Below are 24,243 nucleotides of genomic sequence, written 5' to 3'. Positions count from 1 at the left end.
CGGGATTGTCTGGTCCAGACTCGATTATTTACCGACCGCCGTCATATAGCTGGAATATTGCTGAGTGTGGCGTTAAACAACAAACCAACAAACCAACCGACCTTTAATAGGTGAAAGCAGCTTGTAAATCGGGCCCTCCACCTCTGTTGCTGACATTTGCTGCGCCATCGTTCCTCTCGCCTCCTCCGACGACTCCAGTGAACTCCTCTACGCAGACACGTGCACCTGCAGGTCCTCCTCCCCAGTCGACGCCCTCCGCTCTGGCGGATTTTTTTTATCCTGCATCCATTCATGCTTTTTGGGAACAACTGCTTTAACATACAGCCTTGTCCATATGACCAAGTTGAGCAGATCTGTAAGTGCCTCCACCATTTGTTTCCAGGATGCGAGACTTGTCCAATCAGGAGAAGCATGATTCCCAGAAGCTGAGTAAGCAGAGTGAGAAACAGACGTCGGAGATCATCAACCTGCGGAAGGACAAAGAACGCTTCCAGTCTGAGGCCTCAGAGATGCAGGAGCAACTCATTGAACTCAAGGAACAGGTTGGTTGTCAGATACTATAAGCAGTACTAGATGCTGGGGCAACTCATTGAACTCAAGGAACAGGTTGGTTGTCAGATACTGTAAGCAGTACTAGATGCTGGGGCAACTCATTGAACTCAAGGAACAGGTTGGTTGTCAGATACTGTAAGCAGTACTAGATGCTGGGGCAACTCATTGAACTCAAGGAACAGGTTGGTTGTCAGATACTGTAAGCAGTACTAGATGCTGGGGCAACTCATTGAACTCAAGGAACAGGTTGGTTGTCAGATACTGTAAGCAGTACTAGATGCAGGAGCAACTCATTGAACTCAAGGAACAGGTTGGTTGTCAGATACTGTAAGCAGTACTAGATGCTGGGGCAACTCATTGAACTCAAGGAACAGGTTGGTTGTCAGATACTGTAAGCAGTACTAGATGCTAGGGCAACTCATTGAACTCAAGGAACAGGTTGGTTGTCAGATACTGTAAGCAGTACTAGATGCTGGGGCAAGTCAGGAATACCGTATTCAACGTAATAAGCGCCCAGGGCGCTCTCAAAATTAGAATATTATTTTGGTGAAAAAAGTTGAGTTGAAAGATAAATTTCGTGGTTAATGCTGACAGCCTTAAGTGTTTATGTACGACAGATATATTTTTCCTCGAATTTAATTGCGCATAATTAAGTGTGCATATAACGAGTGCGTATTATACGCTAGTAAATAACTCTTGTGTACATTAATCAATCGGAAGGGGTGCTAATTGGGATTGTTCACTAGCCAATATGTTAGCAAATATCGCCGTGGGCTTTTATTAGAGCGGGGCGCTTATTATGTCGAATACGGTATTTATTTAACCTGATAACTCTCTTAGTTCATGTAGAATATATGTGTGGTCTTGTGGTGTATGTGGGGGCACGGGTGGTCCAGTCGTTTAAGGCGCCGCGATTCGCTGTGCAGAGTTGCGTCCCTGGACACGCCAGAAACCTATGATTGTGGGTTCGAATCCCGGTTCGCCCCGATTATGTTTCTAGGTTTGTCAGCACCATACCCGTGCACATGGGTTTCACCGAAGTGGTAAACGTCTGAGACCTGCATCACTTCGGGCTTTCCTCCCACATTAAGCTGACACGCCGCGATATAACTGGAATACTGTTAAAAGCGGCGTTAAACCCAACTCACTCACTCACTCACTTGTGGTGTATGTAGAGTTGTTTTTGTCCATGTGGGTTGTGACGTTTGCACTAATGGGTGTAAGATTGGTTAAATTCTCACTGATGGTGTATAGTCAACAAGACGGGGGCATTATTTGACACACTGACCAGTAACTCTGGTGTCCGTGGTTACAGGTGGATGCAGCACTTGGAGCCGAGGAGATGGTGGAGAAACTGACGGATAGGAATCTTGAACAGGAGGAGAAGATCCAGCAGCTCCTCGAGGAAAATGCTGATCTGGTATGACATTTGATCGTATTCGGTAGATATCAACTGTGCTATGTCATCTGAACATCTTGGGTAAATATGTCATGCAATCATATGTGGTAGATATTAACCTGTGATATGTCATGTGATGATATCTGGTAGATATCAACATGTGTTTTTTTCGTGTTATGATATTTGGTAGATATCAACATGTGCTGTGTCATGTGATGATATCTGGTAGATATCAACATGTGATATGTCATGTGATCATATGTGGTAGATATCAACATGTGCTATGTCATGTGATGATATCTGGTAGATATCAACATGTGATATGTCATGTGATGATATCTGGTAGATATCAACATGTGCTATGTCATATGATGATATCTGGTAGATATCAACCTGTGTTATGTCATGTGATCATATGTGGTAGATATCAACATGTGCTATGTCATATGATGATATCTGGTAGATATCAACCTGTGTTATGTCATGTGATCATATGTGGTAGATATCAACATGTGCTATGTCATGTGATGATATCTGGTAGATATCAACCTGTGCTATGTCATGTGATGATATCTGGTAGATATCAACCTGTGTTATGTCATGTGATCATATGTGGTAGATATCAACATGTGCTATGTCATGTGATGATATCTGGTAGATATCAACCTGTGTTATGTCATGTGATCATATGTGGTAGATATCAACATGTGCTATGTCATGTGATGATATCTGGTAGATATCAACCTGTGTTATGTCATGTGATCATATGTGGTAGATATCAACATGTGCTATGTCATGTGATGATATCTGGTAGATATCAACCTGTGTTATGTCATGTGATCATATGTGGTAGATATCAACATGTGCTATGTCATGTGATGATATCTGGTAGATATCAACCTGTGTTATGTCATGTGATGATATCTTGTAGATGTCATGTGATCATCCTTCATTTGTCGTGTTGTATATCATGTGCTATGCTGTGTCATGCTATTTCATGATGCCTGACGACTGTGTCAGAGAAGGCGCTGCTTGAGATGGGAGATGTCATGTGATCATCCTTCGTTTGTCTTCTTGTATGTCATGTGGTATGCTGTGTCATGCTATTTCATGATGCCTGACGACTGTGTCAGAGAAGGCGCTGCTTGAGATGGGAGATGTCATGTGATCATCCTTCGTTTGTCTTCTTGTATGTCATGTGGTATGCTGTGTCATGCTATTTCATGATGCCTGACGACTGTGTCAGAGAAGGCGCTGCTTGAGATGGGAGATGTCATGTGATCATCCTTCGTTTGTCTTCTTGTATGTCATGTGGTATGCTGTGTCATGCTATTTCATGATGCCTGACGACTGTGTCAGAGAAGGCGCTGCTTGAGATGGGAGATGTCATGTGATCATCCTTCGTTTGTCTTCTTGTATGTCATGTGGTATGCTGTGTCATGCTATTTCATGATGCCTGACGACTGTGTCAGAGAAGGCGCTGCTTGAGACGGGAGATGTCATGTGGTGTTTCTTGTGGTGGGATGTCATGCTCATGACTGTTTGGTGTTGCAGGAGGCGCTGCATGAGATGAATGAGGAGCTGCAGGAGAACACCAGGGAGACGGAGCTGGAGCTGAGGGAAGAGCTTGACCTTACACAGGCCAAGGTCACAGAGGTGAGGTCAAGGTCATCTTGTTTTAATGGAAGAAATGAGAAAGGTCTAAGAGGTTGCCCTCGTGGTGATGAAATGTTACACTGAGGCTTTTGTACGCATTTCATCAGCTAGTTATCCAATTTAGGTGAATGAAATGGTTTGTTTCAAAGTTATTTGTTTCTTACATGTATTCATGAATGAGTGTCAGCTATCGCTTGAGTTGTGTTGTTGTAGACACAAAGGAAACTAGATGCCACCCAGGAAACAATGGCTGACTACGAGGCCACCATCAGCAAGTTCCGGGACTTGGTGTCTCAGTTGCAGGTACGTGAGTCTCAAACAAACAACGTGTAAAGTTCTCTTCACAATTGGATCATTAAAACTCCAGCTTACGGGGATCAAATTTGTTTCTTTCATGTTGGTTTGCATTTTTGGTATTGATACTCATTCGGCCAATAACGATGTGAAAACAAGATGAGTTAAATTTCCCTGTTTCCATGGTTACAGGATGCGAACCGAGAGTTACGCAGCAAACAGCAGGAGTCGGAACACAAAGCAGAAACACCTGCCATCGAGATGTTCGACTTCAAGGCCAAGTTTGCTGAATCGAAGGCTTATGCTAAGGTAGGCTAACCTGTGTTGAACCCAACTGAGCACACAGCATGGGTGCTATGTAGTGTGTACTTCCCTGTCGGTGTAGTTGTCCATGCTGTTGTTGACTGTTGTACTGTAGTTTTCATTGCATGTTAGACTGAGCTCTGACCTTGTGTCTGAAGGACTACAGAAACAGAAACCATGTCATATCTTCCTGTACTAGTTGCTAGGCCACTATGCTTGTCGAAAGAGGCGACTAACGGGATCGAGTGGTCAGGCTCGCTGACTTGGTTGATACATGTCATCAGTCCCAATTGTGTGGATCGATGCTCATGATGTCAATTCCTGGATTGTCTGGTCCAGACTCCATTATTTACAGACCGCAGTCATATAGCTGGAATATTGCTGAGTGCGGTGTTAAACAACAAATCAACCAACCAACTACTAGTTGCTATATAGCTGAGATATTGCCAATGTGGCGTTCAATTTTCACTCACTCCCACTACCACTTATGTTCTGTCTTTACTTGATGCCTGATACTATACCAACTTTACTCTAAGTGTTACAGAATTACTTAAAATGTTTGTATGTACATACACAGTGGTAAATGTAGTCAAGCTGCATAGAACTGATTTCACTTGAACAAATATTTTGTAAATAAATCTTTTTGTGTTTGTATTGATATGTCTGACTTAAGGGGTGTTACGATAAATCGAAATATCAATATATTGCTATTGGTAAGCATTTAAAGTGAATAAATTGATTGTTAAATCAGTTTCCGATCATTGTACATGCAATGCTGTTCAAATTTGTTTTTCTTTTGATCATGAGTGGTAGTAATTTACACATGGTATTGTGGAAGTTTCTTTTTCTTAAATTATTAGGGTAAAGAAAGAACAAATCAGTAATATCTCAAACTTTACTTTTTATTTGTTGTTATGGTTATCACATTCAAAGGAAACTTCAGTTCCAAGGTTTAATTCAACTCTAAAATCCATCTAAAATGATACACTGAAAACTATCAATATTTATCGCAATAGTTTCTTTGAATATCAATAGTTATTGCAATAGTGATTTCCAGTCAAAAAGTCACCCCTATCAGACTTGAAACAATCACACGTTTCTGACAGTGTCTGATAAGGCTCTATTATCTGATTGTCATGTAATGTCTGAATATTTAGGTTTGATAATCATTGTTTTAGGTTATGACTTTGATAGAATTAGAACTCAGTCTTAAAGAGTGTGGAAAGTGTTGTTATGTTGTTTACATGTAGCATGATGCACTTTGTATTGGTGTGCTAACTAGCCTGCACAGCGATTAACAGGGGTGGGAAAATAGTTTTAAGCCACTTGAGTTTTTTGTTACATCTAGTCAGTTAAACGTGTTACTGGCAATGTGTATTTATTGTGTGCTTTGAACCACTTAGGTCAAGGCAGTGTTCTGTCTGATGATAAATACATAAACCGACACACTGTTATTCTTAAGGCAAAGTTTATGTGTTTGGTCCATACTTGCCAAAATCCTGTTTCCCTTTGATTCAAAACTTTGAGTCACAAAAAGAAATATCTTACACTGTTGAACTTTTTTAGTATTATATGAAAGAAGGCAAAAAGGTCAGACATATGAAGGTATATGCTACTAAAAATGTTGTGGATCACCCGATTCTTTTCCAAAGTACTATAGTTAGATTACTACAGTAATATGAAAGAATTGGATGATCTTTAACTCTTTAGGAGTGGCAGGCTGGCTGAAAAGATCAATTATTGGAATCATGGTCGATTGGATGAAATATTAATGATTATCAATATGAAAATTGTGTCATCGATAATATCTTACATAAACAAAAATTATGATGAAATACAGTTTAAATTTACCGAAACAGACTTGTTATTGTCAATCATGTCAACTACCAAAGACGGAAAATGACTGTTTTTGTATTAAATTTTTTTCGTATTAGATGTCCACAAAATAATTCATGGATAAAGGTGTCAACACTCACCATTGGCATGAATTATGTTGATTTCTTTCAGACTTTTTTGCATATTTGCTCAAAGTCACTTCTCTGATACTTACTGGTTATGTGTCGATATTTAGTAAGATATTATCGATCTCTATCCGAAATGAGTAGTACATATCTTTATGTCAGACCTTAGTTTTAGAGTCATTGATGTAAGAAATGTTTTCCACCCTTGATTAAACATTCGCAAACTGCATGTATGTATAGTGAAGTGTATTGATGTGTCTGTGTCACTGTACTCTGCCGATATGCACACTGATGTATGTTTGTACATGTATGGCTGTAGGATGACATGGCCAGGATGAGCACCAAACGGGACCTATTGTCCTACCAGAAGGTAACAGCTTGTCACGGCAATGGTTGTTCAGCTGTCTGCGGCTCTCTCCCCTGTTTCAGTTCCGTTATTGATGTTACATGTATATACGTGAAAACTGATACCAAGCAACTGAGCCTATAGTCTTGCATCTTCCCGAGGCAAGAGAGTTAACTGACTTTAGAAGTCCAGTTTCCACCCTTGCCGAACTTGGCTGGAATTACTGGGTTCGATCGTAGCGCCACCAGTGGCTATTACGAGTTATGTCCTTTCTATGTCTCTCCTATTGACCAATCAGATTCAACCTCTCGTATCACTTGCATTTGCTACAAACAAAACGGTGGCGCCCAGTCAAGACGATCTGATCGATAATCAAGATCTATATTGTGATAAAACGAGTCTTACATCGCGAAGTGCACCTTGATTAAAAAACATGAAAAGATTTAGAAAATATCTGTTGACAACAGGTTAGCGGTGCACATGCTTTGCAAACCCTGCAGTCGACTGAAATCTGCATGACACTTTCGATATCTGTGTGCGATTTTGATTGGACTATGCAGAGACTCGTTAGTCCAGCCAAACTGTAACTCCATAATACCAGCCTAGTTCGGCAAGGGTCGAAACTGGACTTTTATAGACAGTTAACTCACTTGCCTCAGGAAGATAGTCTTGCTATATTTATGCAAACATTTACACCTTAAGAGAGGTCAACACAGAATTGGGGTAACACCTTGATCTGACATGGCAGTCTGTGTCGGATGAAGGCGTTCGAGAGCCCACTCAGATCTTGCTCTACGGTTTTGACCATAAAGAAAAATACTTTTAGTTTTTATTTATCTAATGTAACATCCTTTGTTTTGTAATTTTGGCTCGGGGATTAGCTGTGTTATGTTTATCAGCTTGGGGGCTTCCCACTGTTCTTCTCTCTCTCCCTTGCAGATTGTTTACCTTGCAGATTGTCTCCCCTGGCAAATTGTCTCCCTTGGAGATTTCTCATCGCTCGTATATAATCTGTCAGTTGTTTGACTGTCACCTGTTTTACAGTGTGCTGTTACTTAATGCACACATGCCTAGTTAGTGCCAGGTTGTGTGATATTGGTTTCAAGTGGGAGGACATTTTCCCGTGTTTGTTGTGGTGTCACATAGCTGTGACTTGTAAGTGAGGTAACTGCATGTATACGCAGATAGGGGAATGCAACATGATAGGTGTTCTACAAGACAAGTAACTGCTGGTGTGTTGGAAGATGTCTTGACAGGTAAAGAAATATAGGTTTCTTGTGTTGGACGAATGTTATCATGGTTATCCATGGTGATGATGATGCAAAACTGTGTGATTTAAGTCTGGTAACTAATTGCTGGTATATACAGTGTTCGAAAGCTAAATCCACAATTCTAGGGGTATATGGTGTAGGACTCATGTTAGAAAGATTCTAGGAGGTTCTGAGATTCAAATACTGTGCTTGTTATAGAAGCACACCTCAGTGACCCCACGACCCCCTTCATTTCGAGCACTGTATATCATGTATATCTTCAGCTTTCAGCTTTAGAGTGGCTCTGAAAATAACAAAATAGCATTTTGCTACATATAATCCTGTCTGATATATCTGAAGTTCATATTATGTAGATATTTCATCCTATTACATATGTCAGTAATGAGAAGTACATTCCTTAGTCTCTTTTCACTGTGAAATTTCGAGGCTCTTGAGATTCAAGTTATTCTTGAAAGAATTTCATTCTTCAGGAAAGATCCATTTAAGTAGGCGGTGGCTTATTTTTCATTTATTTTTTTGTGATCATTAAACATTTGCGTGTGGTTTTGCCTCTGCATATCAGCTGATACTGTTGGAGATATGGATCTGATATATGACGCTGTCTCTGTCGTTGATGTTGTAGACTATTGACATGGAGTTGAGGAAGCTGGAGGTACAGCAGGCCAACTCCCATGTCCAGATGCTCCTGTCCTTCATGCCCGACTCCTTCATCAACAGAGGAGGTGGGTACAACATGGTCATCATGTAATCCTCAGTGGTTTGTGAATCTCCCCTGATCTGGTATGCAAATCTCCACTGATCTGTTATGTGAATCTCCCCTGATCTGGAATGTGAACCTCCGCTGACATGGTATGTAAATCTCCCATGATCTGGTATGTGAATCTCCACTGATCTGGTATGTAAATCTCCCATGATCTGGTATGTGAATCTCCAATGATCTGGTATGTGAATCTCCACTGATCTGGTATGTGAATCTCCCCTGATCTGGTATGTGAATCTCCCCTGATCTGGTATGTAAATCTCCCCTGATCTGGTATGTGAATCTCCAATAATCTGGTATGTTAACATCCCCTGATATGTTATGTGAACCTCTCCTGACATGGTATGTGAATCTCCCATGATCTGGTATGTGAATCTTAGCTGATCTGGTATGTGAATCTCAGCAGATCTGGTATGTGAATCTCCCCTGATATGGTATGTGAATCTTCCTTCATCTGGTATGTGAATCTCACCTGATCTGGTATGTGAATCTCCCATGATCTGGTATGTGAATCTCAGCTGAACTGGTATGTAATTCTTCCTTGATCTGGTATGTGAATCTTCCTTAATCTGGTATGTGAATCTTCCTTGATCTGGTATGTGAATCTTCCTTGATCTGGTATGTGAATCTCCCCTGATCTGGTATGTGAATCTCCAATAATCTGGTATGTTAACATCCCCTGATATGTTATGTGAACCTCTCCTGACATGGTTTGTGAATCTCCCATGATCTGGTATGTGAATCTCAGCTGATCTGGTATGTGAATCTCCCCTGATATCGTATGTGAATCTTCCTTCATCTGGTATGTGAACCTCACCTGATCTGGTATGTGAATCTCCCATGATCTGGTATGTGAATCTCAGCTGAACTGGTATGTAATTCTTCCTTGATCTGGTATGTGAATCTTCCTTGATCTGGTATGTGAATCTTCCTTGATCTGGTATGTGAATCTCCCCTGATCTGGTATGTGAATCTCCAATAATCTGGTATGTTAACATCCCCTGATATGTTATGTGAACCTCTCCTGACATGGTATGTGAATCTCCCATGATCTGGTATGTGAATCTCAGCTGATCTGGTATGTGAATCTCCCCTGATATCGTATGTGAATCTTCCATGATCTGGTATGTGAATCTCAGCTGAACTGGTATGTGAATCTCAGCTGAACTGGTATGTGAATCTCCCATGATCTGGTATGTGAATCTCCCATGATCTGGTATGTGAATCTTCCTTCATCTGGTATGTGAATCTCCCATGATCTAGTATGTGAACCTCCCCTGATATGGTATGTGAATCTCAGCTGATCTGGTATGTGAATCTCCCCTGATCTGGTATGTGAATCTCAGCTGATATGGTATGTGAATCTAAGTTGATCTGGTATGTGAACGTCGTCTTGTTGCAGGGGATCATGATGCAGTCAATGTCCTCCTCATGGTGCCGCGGGTCATCAACAAGACAGAACTACTGGCGTCGCAGGTGAAAGACAAGGTATGTATACGTCAAGATATGCATGATATACGATACACCTAATACATTTTATATACATGATATACAAAACACATGATCATGAAGATATATGATATACACATGATACACAATATGCTTGATACACTCAATACACTTGATATATGACACATGATATACAATATACATGAAATATGATACACATGATTAACGAGATATATGATACACATGATATATAATACACTGTACACATGATATAGAATACACGATATATGATACACAAGATATGCGATACACATGATATACAATATAAATGAGATATAATGCACTGTAATACGATACACAATGTGACGTGATTATGATACACATGAAATATGATACATATGATTTACGATACACATGATACATTGCTTCATTCGTATCCTGATGCACCATTTTTGTGTGAAATGCGTTTTGTACCTATATATTGAAAAGCTGCACCAGTTGATGATTGTGTATGAGTAGTGGCAGCTGTGATAAATCCTTTTAAGAGCCTGCAGTGTTCTGTTTTGTTGTCTGTTACACCTGGACCCACTTGCACAAAGCGATCTTAGCGCTAAGACTATCATAAGCCTATGTTAAAGTGTGGGAGTTATGATCATCTTAGTGCTAAGATCGCTTTGTGCAAGTGGGACCAAAACTGTAGAGACTGATTAGCAAGTTTGTGGTTTCAGTTTGAAATTGTTGACGCCATCACCCGAGATGATGTGTTGAAGAGCCACAAGGCGGAACAGAACAGCTTCGCCCATGAGCTGGTGTTGATGTTGAACACCTTGCAGGGCAACATGAGACAGTATGAGAGGTACGTTGAGAAAGCTTTAGTAATGCATGTATATTACCAATGAAATACCATGGTAATACGATGATCAATGTCATCCCAGAGACAAAGTACGCAAAGAAACCTTAGTGGAAGTGAGTTGACTTTCCTTTACATGTGTTTGTGACCGTTAGGGCAGGATACGCTTACCTTTTCGCAAACACCTGGTATGGTCACTTTTTGATAGTGATTCATAAACACGTGATACAGTCAGGATGGAAAAATCAATTCTGCTTTTATCAGAGATTTCTTCTGGCTGTGGAAAGGGTTTTGTCACTTTTATTTATATTAATTTACAGCCTTTGTGTATGGTCAACTATGTTTGTCATACTATCCATATCCAAAATCTTCCCGAAATGCTCTGAATTTACAATTTAGTTGACCGATGTCTTTGTGTGTTTGCAGTGCTCTGAGCAGCTGTAGCACAGAGCTGTTCACCAAGATCGGAACACTGCTGCCTGAGATGATGGCACATGAGAAGGCGGTCGACTACTTTATTGACTTGCTGAGGAAGGACCAGGTATGTCTCCCACTTGGGCTGGGATGCAGTCAGACTTAGATTGTTGAGGATGTTCATATACCCAAAATTCAAAATCAGGGAATCAGCTTAGTATTACTAGTTCCGTCGTTAGGGTAATTTTGGGATCAGTGATGTATTTCTTGGATCAGCGGTGTATTTCTGGGATCAGTGGTGTATTTCTGGGATCAGTGGTGTATTTTGGGGAACAGTGGTGTATTTCCGGGATCAGTGGTGTATTTCCGGGATCAGTGGTGTATTTCAGGGATCAGTGGTGTAATTCTTGGATCAGTGGTGTATTTCTGGGATCAGTGGTGTATTCTGGGGATCAGTGGTGTATTTCTGGGATCAGTGGTGTATTTCAGGGATCAGTGGTGTAATTCTTGGATCAGTGGTGTATTCTGGGGATCAGTGATGTATTTCTGGGATCAGTGGTGTATTTCAGGGATCAGTGGTGTATTTCAGGGATCAGTGGTGTATTTCTGGGATCAGTGGTGTATTTCAGGGATCTGTGGTGTATTTCAGGGATCAGTGGTTTATTTCAGGGACCAGTGGTGTATTTCTGGGATCGGTTTTATTTCAGGGACCAGTGGTGTATTTCTGGGATCAGTGGTGTATTTCAGGAATCAGTGGTGTATTTCAGGGATCAGTGGTGTATTTCTTGGATCAGTGGTGTATTTTGGGGATCAGTGGTGTAATTCTTGGATCAGTGACATATTTCTGGGATCAGTGGTGTATTTCTGGGATCAGTGGTGTATTTCAGGGATCAGTGGTGTATTTCAGGGACCAGTTGTGTATTTCTGGGATCAGTGGTGTATTTGGGGGATCAGTGGTGTAATTCTTGGATCAGTGGTGTATTTCTGGGATCAGTGGTGTATTTCTGGGACCAGTGGTGTATTTCTTGGATCAGTGGTGTATTTCAGGGATCAGTGGTGTAATTCTTGGATCAGTGGTGTATTTCTGGGATCAGTGGTGTATTTTGGGGATCAGTGGTGTATTTCTGGGATCAGTGGTGTATTTTGGGGATCAGTGGTATATTTCTTGGATCAGTGGTGTATTTCTGGGATCAGTGGTGTATTTTGGGGATCAGTGGTGTATTTCTGGGATCAGTGGTGTATTTCTGGGATCAGTGGTGTATTTCTAGGATCAGTGGTGTATTTCAGGGATCAGTGGTGTATTTCAGGGATCAGTGGTGTATTTCTGGGATCAGTGGTGTATTTCAGGGATCAGTTGTGTATTTCTGGGATCAGTGGTGTATTTCTGGGATCAATGGTGTATTTCTGGGATCAGTGGTGTATTTCTGGGATCAGTGGTGTATTCTGGGATCAGTGATGTATTTCAGGAATCAGTGATGTATTTCAGGGATCAGTGGTGTATTTCTGGGATCAGTGGTTTATTTCTCCAATCAGTGGGGTGTTCCTAGGATCAGATAGGTACTAGCTCAATTGTGAATGGTCTCATTGGAAATAACATTGAATGAACTAATTGTTGTTGAAGCTAAGATTTAAAATACACTCAGGGTTAGATTAAGGGGGAAAACCATGTTGAGATGTATTGTTGTAAATGTGATTATCTGTACCTTTTGACTGACCTGTAACCTCTCTGTTTTGTTAGCTGGACGAGACCATTTCCCTGGAGCTGCTGGAGAAGTCCATCAACTTCTTCCAGGTAAGTCTGAAAGTGTTGACGAACATGGGTGTCTGAGAGTCCAGGAGTGCTGGCGTTCCTGGCAAGTCTGTGAGTGTTGAGGAACATGGGTGTCTGAGAGTCCAGGAGTGTTGGCGTTCCTGGCAAGTCTGTGAGTGTTGAGGAACCTGGGTGTCTGAGAGTCCAGGGGTGTTGGCGTTCCCGGTAAGTCTGTAAGTGTTGACGAACATGGGTGTCTGAGAGTCCAGGAGTGTTGGTGTTCCTGGTAAGTCTGTGTGTGTTGAGGAACATGGGTGTCTGAGAGTCCAGAAGTGTTGGTGTTCCTGGTAAGTCTGTGAGTGTAGAGGAACATGGGTGTCTGAGAGTCCAGGAGTGTTGGCGTTCCTGGTAAGTCTGTGAGTGTAGAGGAACATGGGTGTCTGAGAGTCCAGGAGTGTTGGTGTTCCTGGTAAGTCTGTGAGTGTTGAGTAACATGGGTGTCTGAGAGTCCAGGAGTGTTGGTGTTCCTGGTAAGTCTGTGAGTGTTGAGGAACATGGGTGTTTGAGACTCCAGGAGTGTTGGCGTTCCAGGTAAGTCTGTGATGTGTTGAGGAACATGGGTGTCTGAGAGTCCAGGAGTGTTGGCGTTCATTAACTTGAGTGTGAGTACAGGTGACTTGCTCAGGAAAATGGTGTCTGAGAATGAGAGTCCTGTGTTATGTTTGCATCAATTGTACATGTACACACATTTTGTCTGCAGCAACTGTACAGTGTGCACCTGGTGAATGAGAAGATGGACTGTACGACGCTGCTGTCGGACCAGGTGAAGCAGGTGCTCAGTGCCTGTGACTGCATCACCACCGACACCATCCGCCTGAAGATACTCCTCATGGTAACGCACCTCTTGTCAGTTAGTACTCAGGCTCTTATGCATAACCCCACTGGGGCAGCCAATCACAGCTGTACATGTTGCACCTGTATGTATAGTACTTCTGTTGGGGTCATCTTTACAAAGATCCTGGAAGACAAGTGCTTTTGATTAAAAGAAATCTTAAATTTGTTTGCTTTTAGCATTTATCGATGTAGGATCCATCCATTACGGAGACTTAAATAGTTGTAAAAAGGTGGCCTCTTGTCTGGAGTGCTGATTGTGTTTGTGGTGTTTCAGCCAGGACAGGAGCAGAGTGAGTTCTCCATCCTACTGCGTGACTTGGAGACATGCAACAATGATGCACGCATGTGTGCCAGGAAGGTATGTGCAGCACCAGCTTCTGATTACTGGGGTCGGAGTTGGGATTCATAACAGCCAAAGCATAGGGGAAAGAGATACAAACTCCTAAGTCCTCAAAAATGAAAATTAATTTTGAAAAATGTGTATATAAACATTGATAAGAGATGGCCTTTTCATAGTCTCAGGCCATTCTTCAGCAGTATCTTGCATTATGCTGTCTCATAGTAAACAATCATCAGTGTAGGGCTGGGACTACCGTATAATACTTCTATTCTTTATGATTAATAAAATACAAAAATTCTTCAGCAGTATCTTGCATTATGCTATGTCATAGTAAACAATCATCAGTGTAGGGCTGGGACTACCGTATAATACTTCTATTCTTTATGATTAATAAAATACAAAAATTCTTCAGCAGTATCTTGCATTATGCTATGTCATAGTAAACAATCATCAGTGTAGGGCTGGGACTACCGTATAATACTTCTATTCTTTATGATTAATAAAATACAAAAATTCTTCAGCAGTATCTTGCATTATGCTATGTCATAGTAAACAATCATCAGTGTAGGGCTGGGACTACCGTATAATACTTCTATTCTTTATGATTAATAAAATACAAAAATTCTTCAGCAGTATCTTGCATTATGCTATGTCATAGTAAACAATCATCAGTGTAGGGCTGGGACTACCGTATAATACTTCTATTCTTTATGATTAATAAAATACAAAAATTCTTCAGCAGTATCTTGCATTATGCTATGTCATAGTAAACAATCATCAGTGTAGGGCTGGGACTACCGTATAATACTTCTATTCTTTATGATTAATAAAATACAAAAATTGGTCTTATGCATTTTAGATCAAGCGACGACTCCCACAGGAAGGCTCAGCCATCATCACGCCGCTCATGTTTGGAAAAGAGGTAGTGTATGGATGGAACAACTTGTTTCACTTTCTCATACAAATTATTTTACAGTCTGAACTTTTGGCAAATTACTCACTCAGATGAAAGGTGTTGAATGTGATGTCCATTGTTCTTAGTAGAACTGCTTATATGATTAATTATCAGGGTGCCGTTGTACAAAGCGATCTTAACGCTAAGGTGATCATAACTCTCATACCTTAACAACTTACAAAGTCGTACTGCTAAGGTTGTGAGAGCTAACTTGAGTACTGCAATTCATTGGGAGACAAGGGGAATCAAGCTTTTAGTGATGGTACAATTCTGAGGGTTTCTGTGCTGAGATTCATGCTGATCTTCCACTGATTCTGTGATGCCTCATCCTCAGGTCATAGAGCTGCTGCAGTCATGCACGAAGAATGTGTCCCGTGTGGCCAAGTCACTGATCCACATCGCCAGTGGTGGCATGCAGCAGGCGTCAGTCATGACAGGTAGGCAGCATTTAGACACAGTCAGGGGCATTAGTTGTGTGTCATGACAGGTAGGCAGCATTTAGACACAGTCAGGGGCATTAGTTGTGTGTCATGACAGGTAGGCAGCACTAAGGGGCATGAGTTGTGTGTCATGACAGGTAGGCAGCATTTAGACACAGTCAGGGGCATTAGTTGTGTGTCATGACAGGTAGGCAGCACTTAGGGGCGTTAGTTGTGTGTCATGACAGGTAGGCAGCACTTAGGGGCATTAGTTGTGTGTCTTGACAGGTAGGCAGCACTTAGGGGCATTAGTTGTGTGTCTTGACAGGTAGGCAGCACTTAGGGGCATTAGTTGTGTGTCTTGACAGGTAGGCAGCACTTAGGGGCGTTAGTTGGCTGTCATGACAGGTAGGCAGCACTTAGGGGCGTTAGTTGGCTGTCATGACAGGTAGGCAGCACTTAGACGCAGTCAGGGGCGTTTGTTGGCTGTCATAACAGGTAGGCAGTACTTAGGGGCGTTAGTTGTGTGTCATAACAGGTAGGCAGCACTTAGACACAGTCAGGAGCATTAGTTGTGTGTCATGACAGGTAGGCAGCATTTAGACACAGTCAGGGGCATTAGTTGTGTGTCATGACAGGTAGGCAGCACTTAGGGGCATGAGTTGTGTGTCTTGACAGGTAGGCAGCACTTAGACAAAGTCAGGGGCGTTAGTTGGCTGTCATGACAGGTAGGCAGCACATAGACACAGTCAGGGGCACTAGTTGTGTGTCTTGACAGGTAGGCAGCACATAGACACAGTCAGGGGCACCAGTTGTGTGTCTTGACAGGTAGGCAGCACATAGACACAGTCAGGGGCATTAGTTGTGTGTCATGACAGGTAGGCAGCACTTAGGGGCATGAGTTGTGTGTCATGACAGGTAGGCAGCACTTAGACTCAGTCAGGGGCATTAGTTGTAGGTTTGGTTGTGTATATTTGACTGTGTATATTTGACTGTGTATTTCCCTGTGTGTGATAGGTTGGTGTTGCTTTACATTTGTCGTTATAAGTTCTATCGATGTATTTTATATAATATGACTTTTGGCAAATCAAAACATTCGTCTTAAAATTTTTCATGTTGTAAAGTCTGACATTTTTTACATCTGAGTACACTTTTGGTGACAGTTTAGTTTTGCCATCCTGATCCATGTTTGTTACCATGGTTACTATGCTTATTTGTGTTTGTTTTTCTTCGGTTGATTTTCACCCCTTTTGTTTCAGGTTCATGTTGTCATATATTTTACCTCTTTGGGCAAAATCATATTTTATTATTTGAATCAAATGATTGACTGTTTGATATTTTATTTATGTCTACACATTTGTTTCTCAAATAAAAAGTAATTTAGGAACAGGTTCAGTATCCAGGAGCAGTGACCTGTCGTCGTCAGTGGTATCAGATACATTCTGTTTCCGAAAGCGGAAATTACTGATAGTTCAAAACTGAATGAGTCACTGTATACACTGTAGTTACAAGACATAACTCTTGAAGACAAGTAATGGACTATTACTGTTGTTGTTTCTTGCTGTGGTTATGTCAGCTTGTTTTTGTTGCTAACGGCTAAAATGTCTTGATTCTCAGCCGGGAACCTGGAGACATATTTGGGTAACTTGCAGATCTTGTCCATCTTGCCTGATATCGACAGTTCTCAGATAGCTGCTTGCTTTGTATCGTCTTGATGCAATATTCCTGTATTTTACTGTGATATAGTCATTAAATTTCTACAACTCTGATCTCTCTCTCTCTAGTAATAGGTCACATAACATAATTATGTACGTAAAAATACTGTCCTATTTAGATTAACGGTGTAGGGATTCTTGGTTGAATGGTCCCCGGAAAGAGGTGACCAAATGGATTGGGTGGTCAGACCATGTCATTTGGTTGATTGCATGTACCTTAAGACGTGGATCATTGCTCACAATATCAACTACAGGATTGTCTGATTTGAATATTTACATGCTGCTGTCATATTACTGAAATATTATGTCGAGAGAGCAGTGTTAAACCAAATATACCCAAAGAATATCTTATTTAGAATTAACAGAAACTTGATCTGGCCGATGTGCAGTTTGGACTGCATGTATGTAATGCTTCTGTGTGTATACCAGGTCACACCTTCCTGAGGCAAAGGTGACCACTGACTACAAAAGTCCAGTTTCAGACCTTGCCGAAACTAGGCTTGAATTTCATGGCTTGATTGTAGCGCCACCAGTGGCTATTACAAGTTATGTCCCTTCTATGTACCTCCTATTGACCAATCAGATTCCACCTCTCATATCATTTGCATTAGCTTCAAACAAAATGGTGGTGCTGAGTCAAGATTGATAATCAAGATCTTTATTGTAATAGAACGGGTCTTACCTTGCAAAGTGCATCTAATCATTTGAGCACCTTTATTAAAAACATGAAATGATTTGGAATTATCTGTCGGCACCCAGTTGACAGTACACATGCTTTGCAGTCAACCGAAATCTGCACAAGATCAGGTTACAGGAGAGAACCCTTGTCAGTAGGGACACTGTGAATGTGGACACCCATTTTATGGACGATTACTGCATGGACCGCTTACACGTATACAGCATGGCATTTCTCTATAACCATGATTCGTTAATCCGAATTCAGTTAATAATGATTTCAGTGGAAGCAAAAACTGTACAGACATCTCAGATGTGTGTAATGAATGTATGACCAAATCTAGATGAGAGATTAGAGTTGAGAATATCCATGGCTATAGCATGATGTGTTGGACAATATCATTAGACCATGTTATGTAGATCCAGTATGTTTGTCATATCTTGGTGTATCTTTATGTTCTAGCTGTATGTCCCTCTCAGACATGTGCTAGCTATGTCTATGTACATCTATCTCGGTGATGTCCTTGTTTTTCAGACCTGACACTAATGATTCTGAATCAATACTCTAGCTTCCTCTGCACTATATTTCCTTTATCAATTTTGTGAGGTGGTAAGGGTCTTAAATGAGTTAAATTTTTGTTATGTTTGGAAATAAGTTGTTGTCTCAGAAGTTAATTGAATTTCAGAACTCATGGATATATTCTCACAGGAAACCTCTTGTCAGATCAGTTTTGCCAGAAATTGTATGGAAATCTTTCTAGTGGTGATATGTTTGAAATTTCTTGAAGTTTTAGTGTTACTCAAAGTGAGACCTGTTTAGAATGAGCTCTGTTTAAAATGAGCTCCTTTTGCAGGAGGCAGTTATTGACTCAGAATTGTTCTGTTGATGCAGATCTCCTCCATACACTAACTGCCACTCTTGTCCATCAGAGGTCTGCCTCTGCCTCTGCCTGCTGTGAGGACTGTCCGTGAAGTCTGACCCTACATTGTGTCAACGACAGCTTGAGAAGCTGGCCCTGAACATGGATGCTCTGTTATTGTAGAGTGTAGGAGTTACCTCCCTTTATTCTCTTTATTATTGCCATTTCACAACCTAAGTAAGTAAACTACTGTTACAACGAACTCAAAGGGACCACTAATTTTAGTTCGTAATAACCGTAGTTTGTTATAAGCATATATACAGCATATGTACAACAAATGTCCGGGACTAGAAAATAGGTTTGTTATATCGGTCAGTTCGTTATAAGTGTGTTCGTTATTAACGTAGTTTACTGTATAAGATAGAGCTAAGGGTGTTCATGTGTAGAGATACATCCCACTACTCTGAAGCCCCATTTTGTTCTGCCCTGTCTTGCAAGCTCAGCGAAAAAGTACATATTTATTTAGACAAGTCCAGAGTTCTGGTCCTACCTGACCAATACAAAATTGTTTACTATGTTTACATTTTCTGTCAGTTTTCTTCAGTTGTAATTTGTAGCAAAGTTGAAGTATTTATTTAGAACTGGATCAGTGGGGACTCAGTGAATTTTTACTTGGCTGGAGCACAATTAAGTAGTCTTGGGCTAGCAGACTGAAATTGAAGGCTGCAATAGTCCATATTATAACACTGAAAATGAAGCTAAAGGCCAAGTTCGGGTTAGTAGATTCTCAAGTTTTTGGCCCAGATTGCATGGCAATAGCTCACATAACAGGACATGTGTTGAAGTGCACATTTTTGTATATGTCTATACAGCTACTGTCATGTTGCCAGCAGAGATCCCTTTGTGCCCCATGTGAAGGTTTTGTGTTGTTGATCAAGGCATTGGTTGCGAAAGTCAGGGGAGGTAACTCTGTTAATTCTTGATCTTTGATGGATGTTCAATACAAGATCATGTCCGTATGTTTTTGTAACTACTAACACTATCTATGTCTTGAAGCCCATCATCATCATCATCATCATCATCATCATCTTCGTCATTTTCGTCATTTCCATCATTTCTATCAAATGAAGTTTCCAGTTTGCAGCCAGCGATATGTATGTTTCTGTTTCCACATGACATTGTGTTGAGTTGTATATTGATTTGTGACAATCTCCCACTTTACAGAGAGGGAAAAAAAAGGCAAGGATGAGGTATTTCTTTACTAACTGTAGCTCAGCAGGTCGCTGGTGGTTGCTGAGCTTCACCAGCCGTGGGGCATATAGACTACTGCAAACTAGTAGATATCTGGCAAACATGGTGTCCATAACACATACACACTTAACAAAGCTTACTAGATTTACATTCTTTTTGTGCCCTTCTTTACCATGTTCACACCTAATATGGCAGATCGTGTCATCACTATGTTTACACACAGTATGGCAGAAAGTTTCTTACTATGTGTCCATTCAATACGGCAGACAGTTTCAAGATTTCACAGATTTCTGTTCATTTGGAGCTTAAATTGATTAACGTCATAAATAGTAAAATATGACAAACGTTTAAAGCTCAATTTCAGCAGAATTTTTTTTAGTCCATAGGGCATGCATAGTTTGACAGACAGACATCATCAGAGACATCTACTGTGAATGTCAGATACTCTAGAACCACAGGCTGCCATGTCCTCCGTGATGATCCGGATTAGAATTTCTCTTTAGAAACTCATGCTTGTCATAAGAGGTGACTAACGGGATCGGGTGGTTATGCTTGCTAACTTGGTTAATGATGTCATTATATCCCAATTGCATAGATTGATGCTGATGATGTCAATCACTGCATTGTCTGGCCTGGTTTACAGGCTTGCGTCATAGAGCTGGAATATTGCTGAATGTGGCGTTAAACAACAAACAAAGAAACAAAACATGTTCTTGATAACAGTTGGACGTAGCACTCATCACTGGCTTCCTTCTCACATAGTTCATGCTATATTTTCTTAACCTGATCTTTCTACTTGTAGTTTAGAACAGATATTTCAAAAACATTTCGTCCCATTTGATTAACAGGAAGGAGGTTGTTTGTTAGAGCTGGAACAGATGAATTGTTTGTGTTTCTACCTGCTGGCTTCATTGATATGAATGATATATGCTAATTGCAAAATAGAGATTCAAATTCAAGGATATATGGACAACATTATATGTTCTTGGCCTGTGTAGCGTCTCACCAGATATGCTACATCACATTAAATACCCTGCAACACAAATTGTTCCTATGGTCAATATAACATGACATGCATAACAGAGCATGTTTGAGCTTGAACTTGTACAGGACGTGTGTCTAAGAAGGCTCCAGAATTGGTGGTTGGGTGGCCAAAATGATAACGTATGTTTTGGAAGATCTGGTTGAAGCTTTGCTGATCAGCTGTGTTCTGTTGCCCCAATGGCATACTGTGACTTTGGACCCGTGAAGATCCGGGGTAGAATAGGTCTACAGCAACCCATGCTTGCCGTAACAGGCGACAAATGGCATCGGGTGGTCAGACTCGCTGACTTGCTTGATGCATGTCATCGTATTCTATTTGCGTGGATCGATGATCATGATATCAATCACTGGATTGTTTGGTCCAGACATGATTATTTACAGACCGCCATTTATATAGCTGAAATATTGCTGAGTGCGGAGTTAAACAACAAACAGACAAACAAAGCTGTGACCTTGTGTAGGTGGATGGCATGGCTGCTTGACAACATTCTGGCAGAAGTCGGCCGCTGATCTGACAGAGTGCAGGGGCTGGTAACCATATTGCATTGAGAATAGGGAAACGATTATCATTGAATCATTATCATGTACTAATGGTATGCATGTTATGAATGCGGAATCCTCTGTGGTGCTACTAACCTGCATGATGGCTACTCGGTAGCTCTCTCTCCAGTAGCTGGGGGTACCAAAAGCCTAGCCGGACTAGCATGGGGGTGGTGTTGGGTTGTGGGGGGAGTTAGGGGGGCACCTCATCAAGACTATATATATGGATGTGTTTTAAAATGTAATATTTGGTTTTATGAAACCTTCATAAAGATAATAAGACATTTAGAAAAAAATTTGGCCAAGTAAATCTCTTTGGAAAGTTTTTTACGAAGTCTTTTATTGGTATTTGGTTGAATATGATATCTTGAATAAGACATTAAATATAAAGATTTAATTCTTTGAATTCTTAATTCTTTTTGATTTTGGCACTTATTGACACTAGTACTACTTGATTTAAGTAGTTGCAGTGACTGAGATATGAGATGGCACCCTTCCCTCCACACCCTCACAGTGCTGCAAACTTACTTTTATTTTACAGCATCTTAATCTACTCCTGGCTTTAATTCAGTTTATCTTTTATCAATGCTGCACCTTTTCTTCAACATTTGTTTTCCTGTCAGCATAATTGTACCATCAGTGATCATAACGTTTCATACAGTAAGTAATTAAGGGAGATATTGTATCTGTATCTCACCCCTAGAGGTGTAATATCTCTGTATACCATACCTTCATCACAAAAAGTGTTGGGTAAATTCGTCAGTCTTGTGACTTATCACCATATAAGATTTGAAGTGGTTTTAGTCATTCTTAGCACGACAAGTCTCTCCAGACGGAGTATGAGTATGTTGAAGACAAGAGTACTAGTGTCTGTTCATGATATGGCCTGACATTCGCCAGATGATGAGCTAATGTTCATTCACGATTTGTCTAGATGCTGAGGGTCTTATGCCCAAGAAACTGGAGGAGCTGGCATACCAGGCCACAGACCGGGTCTATGGCAAGGAAGACAATGGACCCTATGAGTGTCTGAGGTCAGTCAGGGATATTTAAGGAATTATCATTTTAAAGAAGACTGCTGAAAGTGGCATAAAGCTAAAGACAATAAGACCAGACTTGTTTACATTACAGGCAGCTTTGAGTTAACTGTATAACTGCTAACTGCACCATGGTATACCATCTCTCTCTTTCCATCATTTGGTCCATGCAGGTAGCAGACTGCCTCCATGGTCTAGTGGTAGAGCGTCTGCCCGGAGAGCGGACAGTCCGGGGTTTGATCCTCTGCTGCGTCATACCAAGACGTTAAAAGATGGTACTTGTTGTTACCCTGTCTGGCGCTCGGCATAAGGGGCTAAAACAAGGACTGGTCGGCTCGGAGTCAGTATACTGTGTCTGAGTGGGGTATTCATGTTCAACTGTGGCATGGTATCTCAGTGGGCTAGCACTATAAATCGGCATCAGTCCGGACTAGTACAAGCAGCCACACACACACACACACACACACACACGTGCATGCACGTCGCTGTATAATTGCAATAATCTTGGAAGCGATGTTAAACCGATTTCACCTCACCTCACCCATGCAGGTAGCAAAGGTACTGTGAGTCCCCATGGTCCCTAGTATGGGGATCTACCTTCAGTGCCTGGCAATCTATAGCTCGTTATTATCATGTATTGTTATGCATGGTTTTATCTTTTTATGGTTCTATTCTAGTTTCAAATAAAATGTGTGATAAGTCTAGTTATTTTACTGTCCTCCAACGACAGTTTTTTTAATACAGTCTAAATATATCTATTTTGAATGGAGTACTTTCTCTCGTCACGATACGGCTGAAATATTGCCGATGTGATGTTAAATTTTAACTCACTCACTCACTCTTTCCATCATTTTGAAATTAGAATAGTGGCTGCAAGAATAGTGTGGATGTTGCTCTGATCTTATCCACTTTATATAATTAGAGGCAAAGCATGATATATGGTTGTGATTGCAGGCTCTCATTCGGTATTGTGGTTGGGACGATGAACAAGCTGGCCAACGCCATGGAGAATGGCGAGTACGACTTTGATGGCACCAGGGACATGACGGTACGTGTATGTTTTGTCTGTCTCGTGATCAGTCCAGCTGTCCACTGTGTTTTGAGTTCCACTGGCCGGCCACAGAAGGCAGGACATTTACAGTGGTAATTGCTCCTGACGGAATTCCAAAGTCATATAAACCTTGAGGCTTAGAATTTTGTGTACTTCAAGGATTTGGTGTTGTGACATCAGGGATTTATCTAGACGTGCTCAGAGGCCAATATTAGGCTTCAAGTCTGCAGCAAATGTCATTTAACATTCCCAAAATGGAAGTTTCCCAATTTAACATATATGTATATAACAAATAGCTAATTTTATGGCTTTGTAGAAAAAAACTTTTTCAACAGGACGTATAAATAGGAAGATGTAATGCTTAGTTATATATTATTGCATTAAGTGCAATCTCAAAATACAATGTTCAAATGGGCTTTCCTCTCATTTTACGAAAAATAGAACTTTAAAAAATCCC

At 40.9% G+C, this 24,243-nt stretch overlaps 1 protein-coding gene across 4 annotated transcripts in view; it reads left to right on the top strand.

Annotated features, from left to right (window-relative positions):
- Positions 1 to 24,243, top strand: part of LOC124111738 (dynactin subunit 1-like) — a 51,180-nt gene that overhangs the window by 9,965 nt on the left and 16,972 nt on the right. The window contains exons 10-27 of one of the 4 annotated variants that reach the window (XM_046471531.2): positions 383 to 542; positions 1,868 to 1,972; positions 3,506 to 3,607; positions 3,821 to 3,910; positions 4,094 to 4,210; positions 6,485 to 6,535; positions 8,405 to 8,504; positions 9,945 to 10,030; positions 10,720 to 10,847; positions 11,268 to 11,382; positions 12,994 to 13,047; positions 13,766 to 13,897; positions 14,174 to 14,257; positions 15,099 to 15,161; positions 15,529 to 15,631; positions 20,088 to 20,102; positions 22,633 to 22,732; positions 23,690 to 23,783. In XM_046471531.2, the coding sequence (XP_046327487.1) occupies positions 383 to 542; positions 1,868 to 1,972; positions 3,506 to 3,607; positions 3,821 to 3,910; positions 4,094 to 4,210; positions 6,485 to 6,535; positions 8,405 to 8,504; positions 9,945 to 10,030; positions 10,720 to 10,847; positions 11,268 to 11,382; positions 12,994 to 13,047; positions 13,766 to 13,897; positions 14,174 to 14,257; positions 15,099 to 15,161; positions 15,529 to 15,631; positions 20,088 to 20,102; positions 22,633 to 22,732; positions 23,690 to 23,783 (1,699 nt within the window). Of the gene's footprint in view, positions 1 to 382; positions 543 to 1,867; positions 1,973 to 3,505; positions 3,608 to 3,820; positions 3,911 to 4,093; positions 4,211 to 6,484; positions 6,536 to 8,404; positions 8,505 to 9,944; positions 10,031 to 10,719; positions 10,848 to 11,267; positions 11,383 to 12,993; positions 13,048 to 13,765; positions 13,898 to 14,173; positions 14,258 to 15,098; positions 15,162 to 15,528; positions 15,632 to 17,230; positions 17,255 to 20,087; positions 20,103 to 22,632; positions 22,733 to 23,689; positions 23,784 to 24,243 lie in introns of all 4 variants that reach the window. The other 3 variants (XM_046471529.2, XM_046471533.2, XM_046471532.2) reach the window with 3 other exon arrangements.

Source organism: Haliotis rufescens, unplaced genomic scaffold (genome assembly GCF_023055435.1).
Source record: "Haliotis rufescens isolate VD_foot unplaced genomic scaffold, xgHalRufe1.0.p SCAF_12, whole genome shotgun sequence".
Lineage (NCBI taxonomy): Eukaryota > Metazoa > Mollusca > Gastropoda > Lepetellida > Haliotidae > Haliotis > Haliotis rufescens.
The sequence above is the reverse complement of the archived record's forward strand: the minus strand, read 5'-3'. Positions and strand labels throughout refer to the sequence as shown.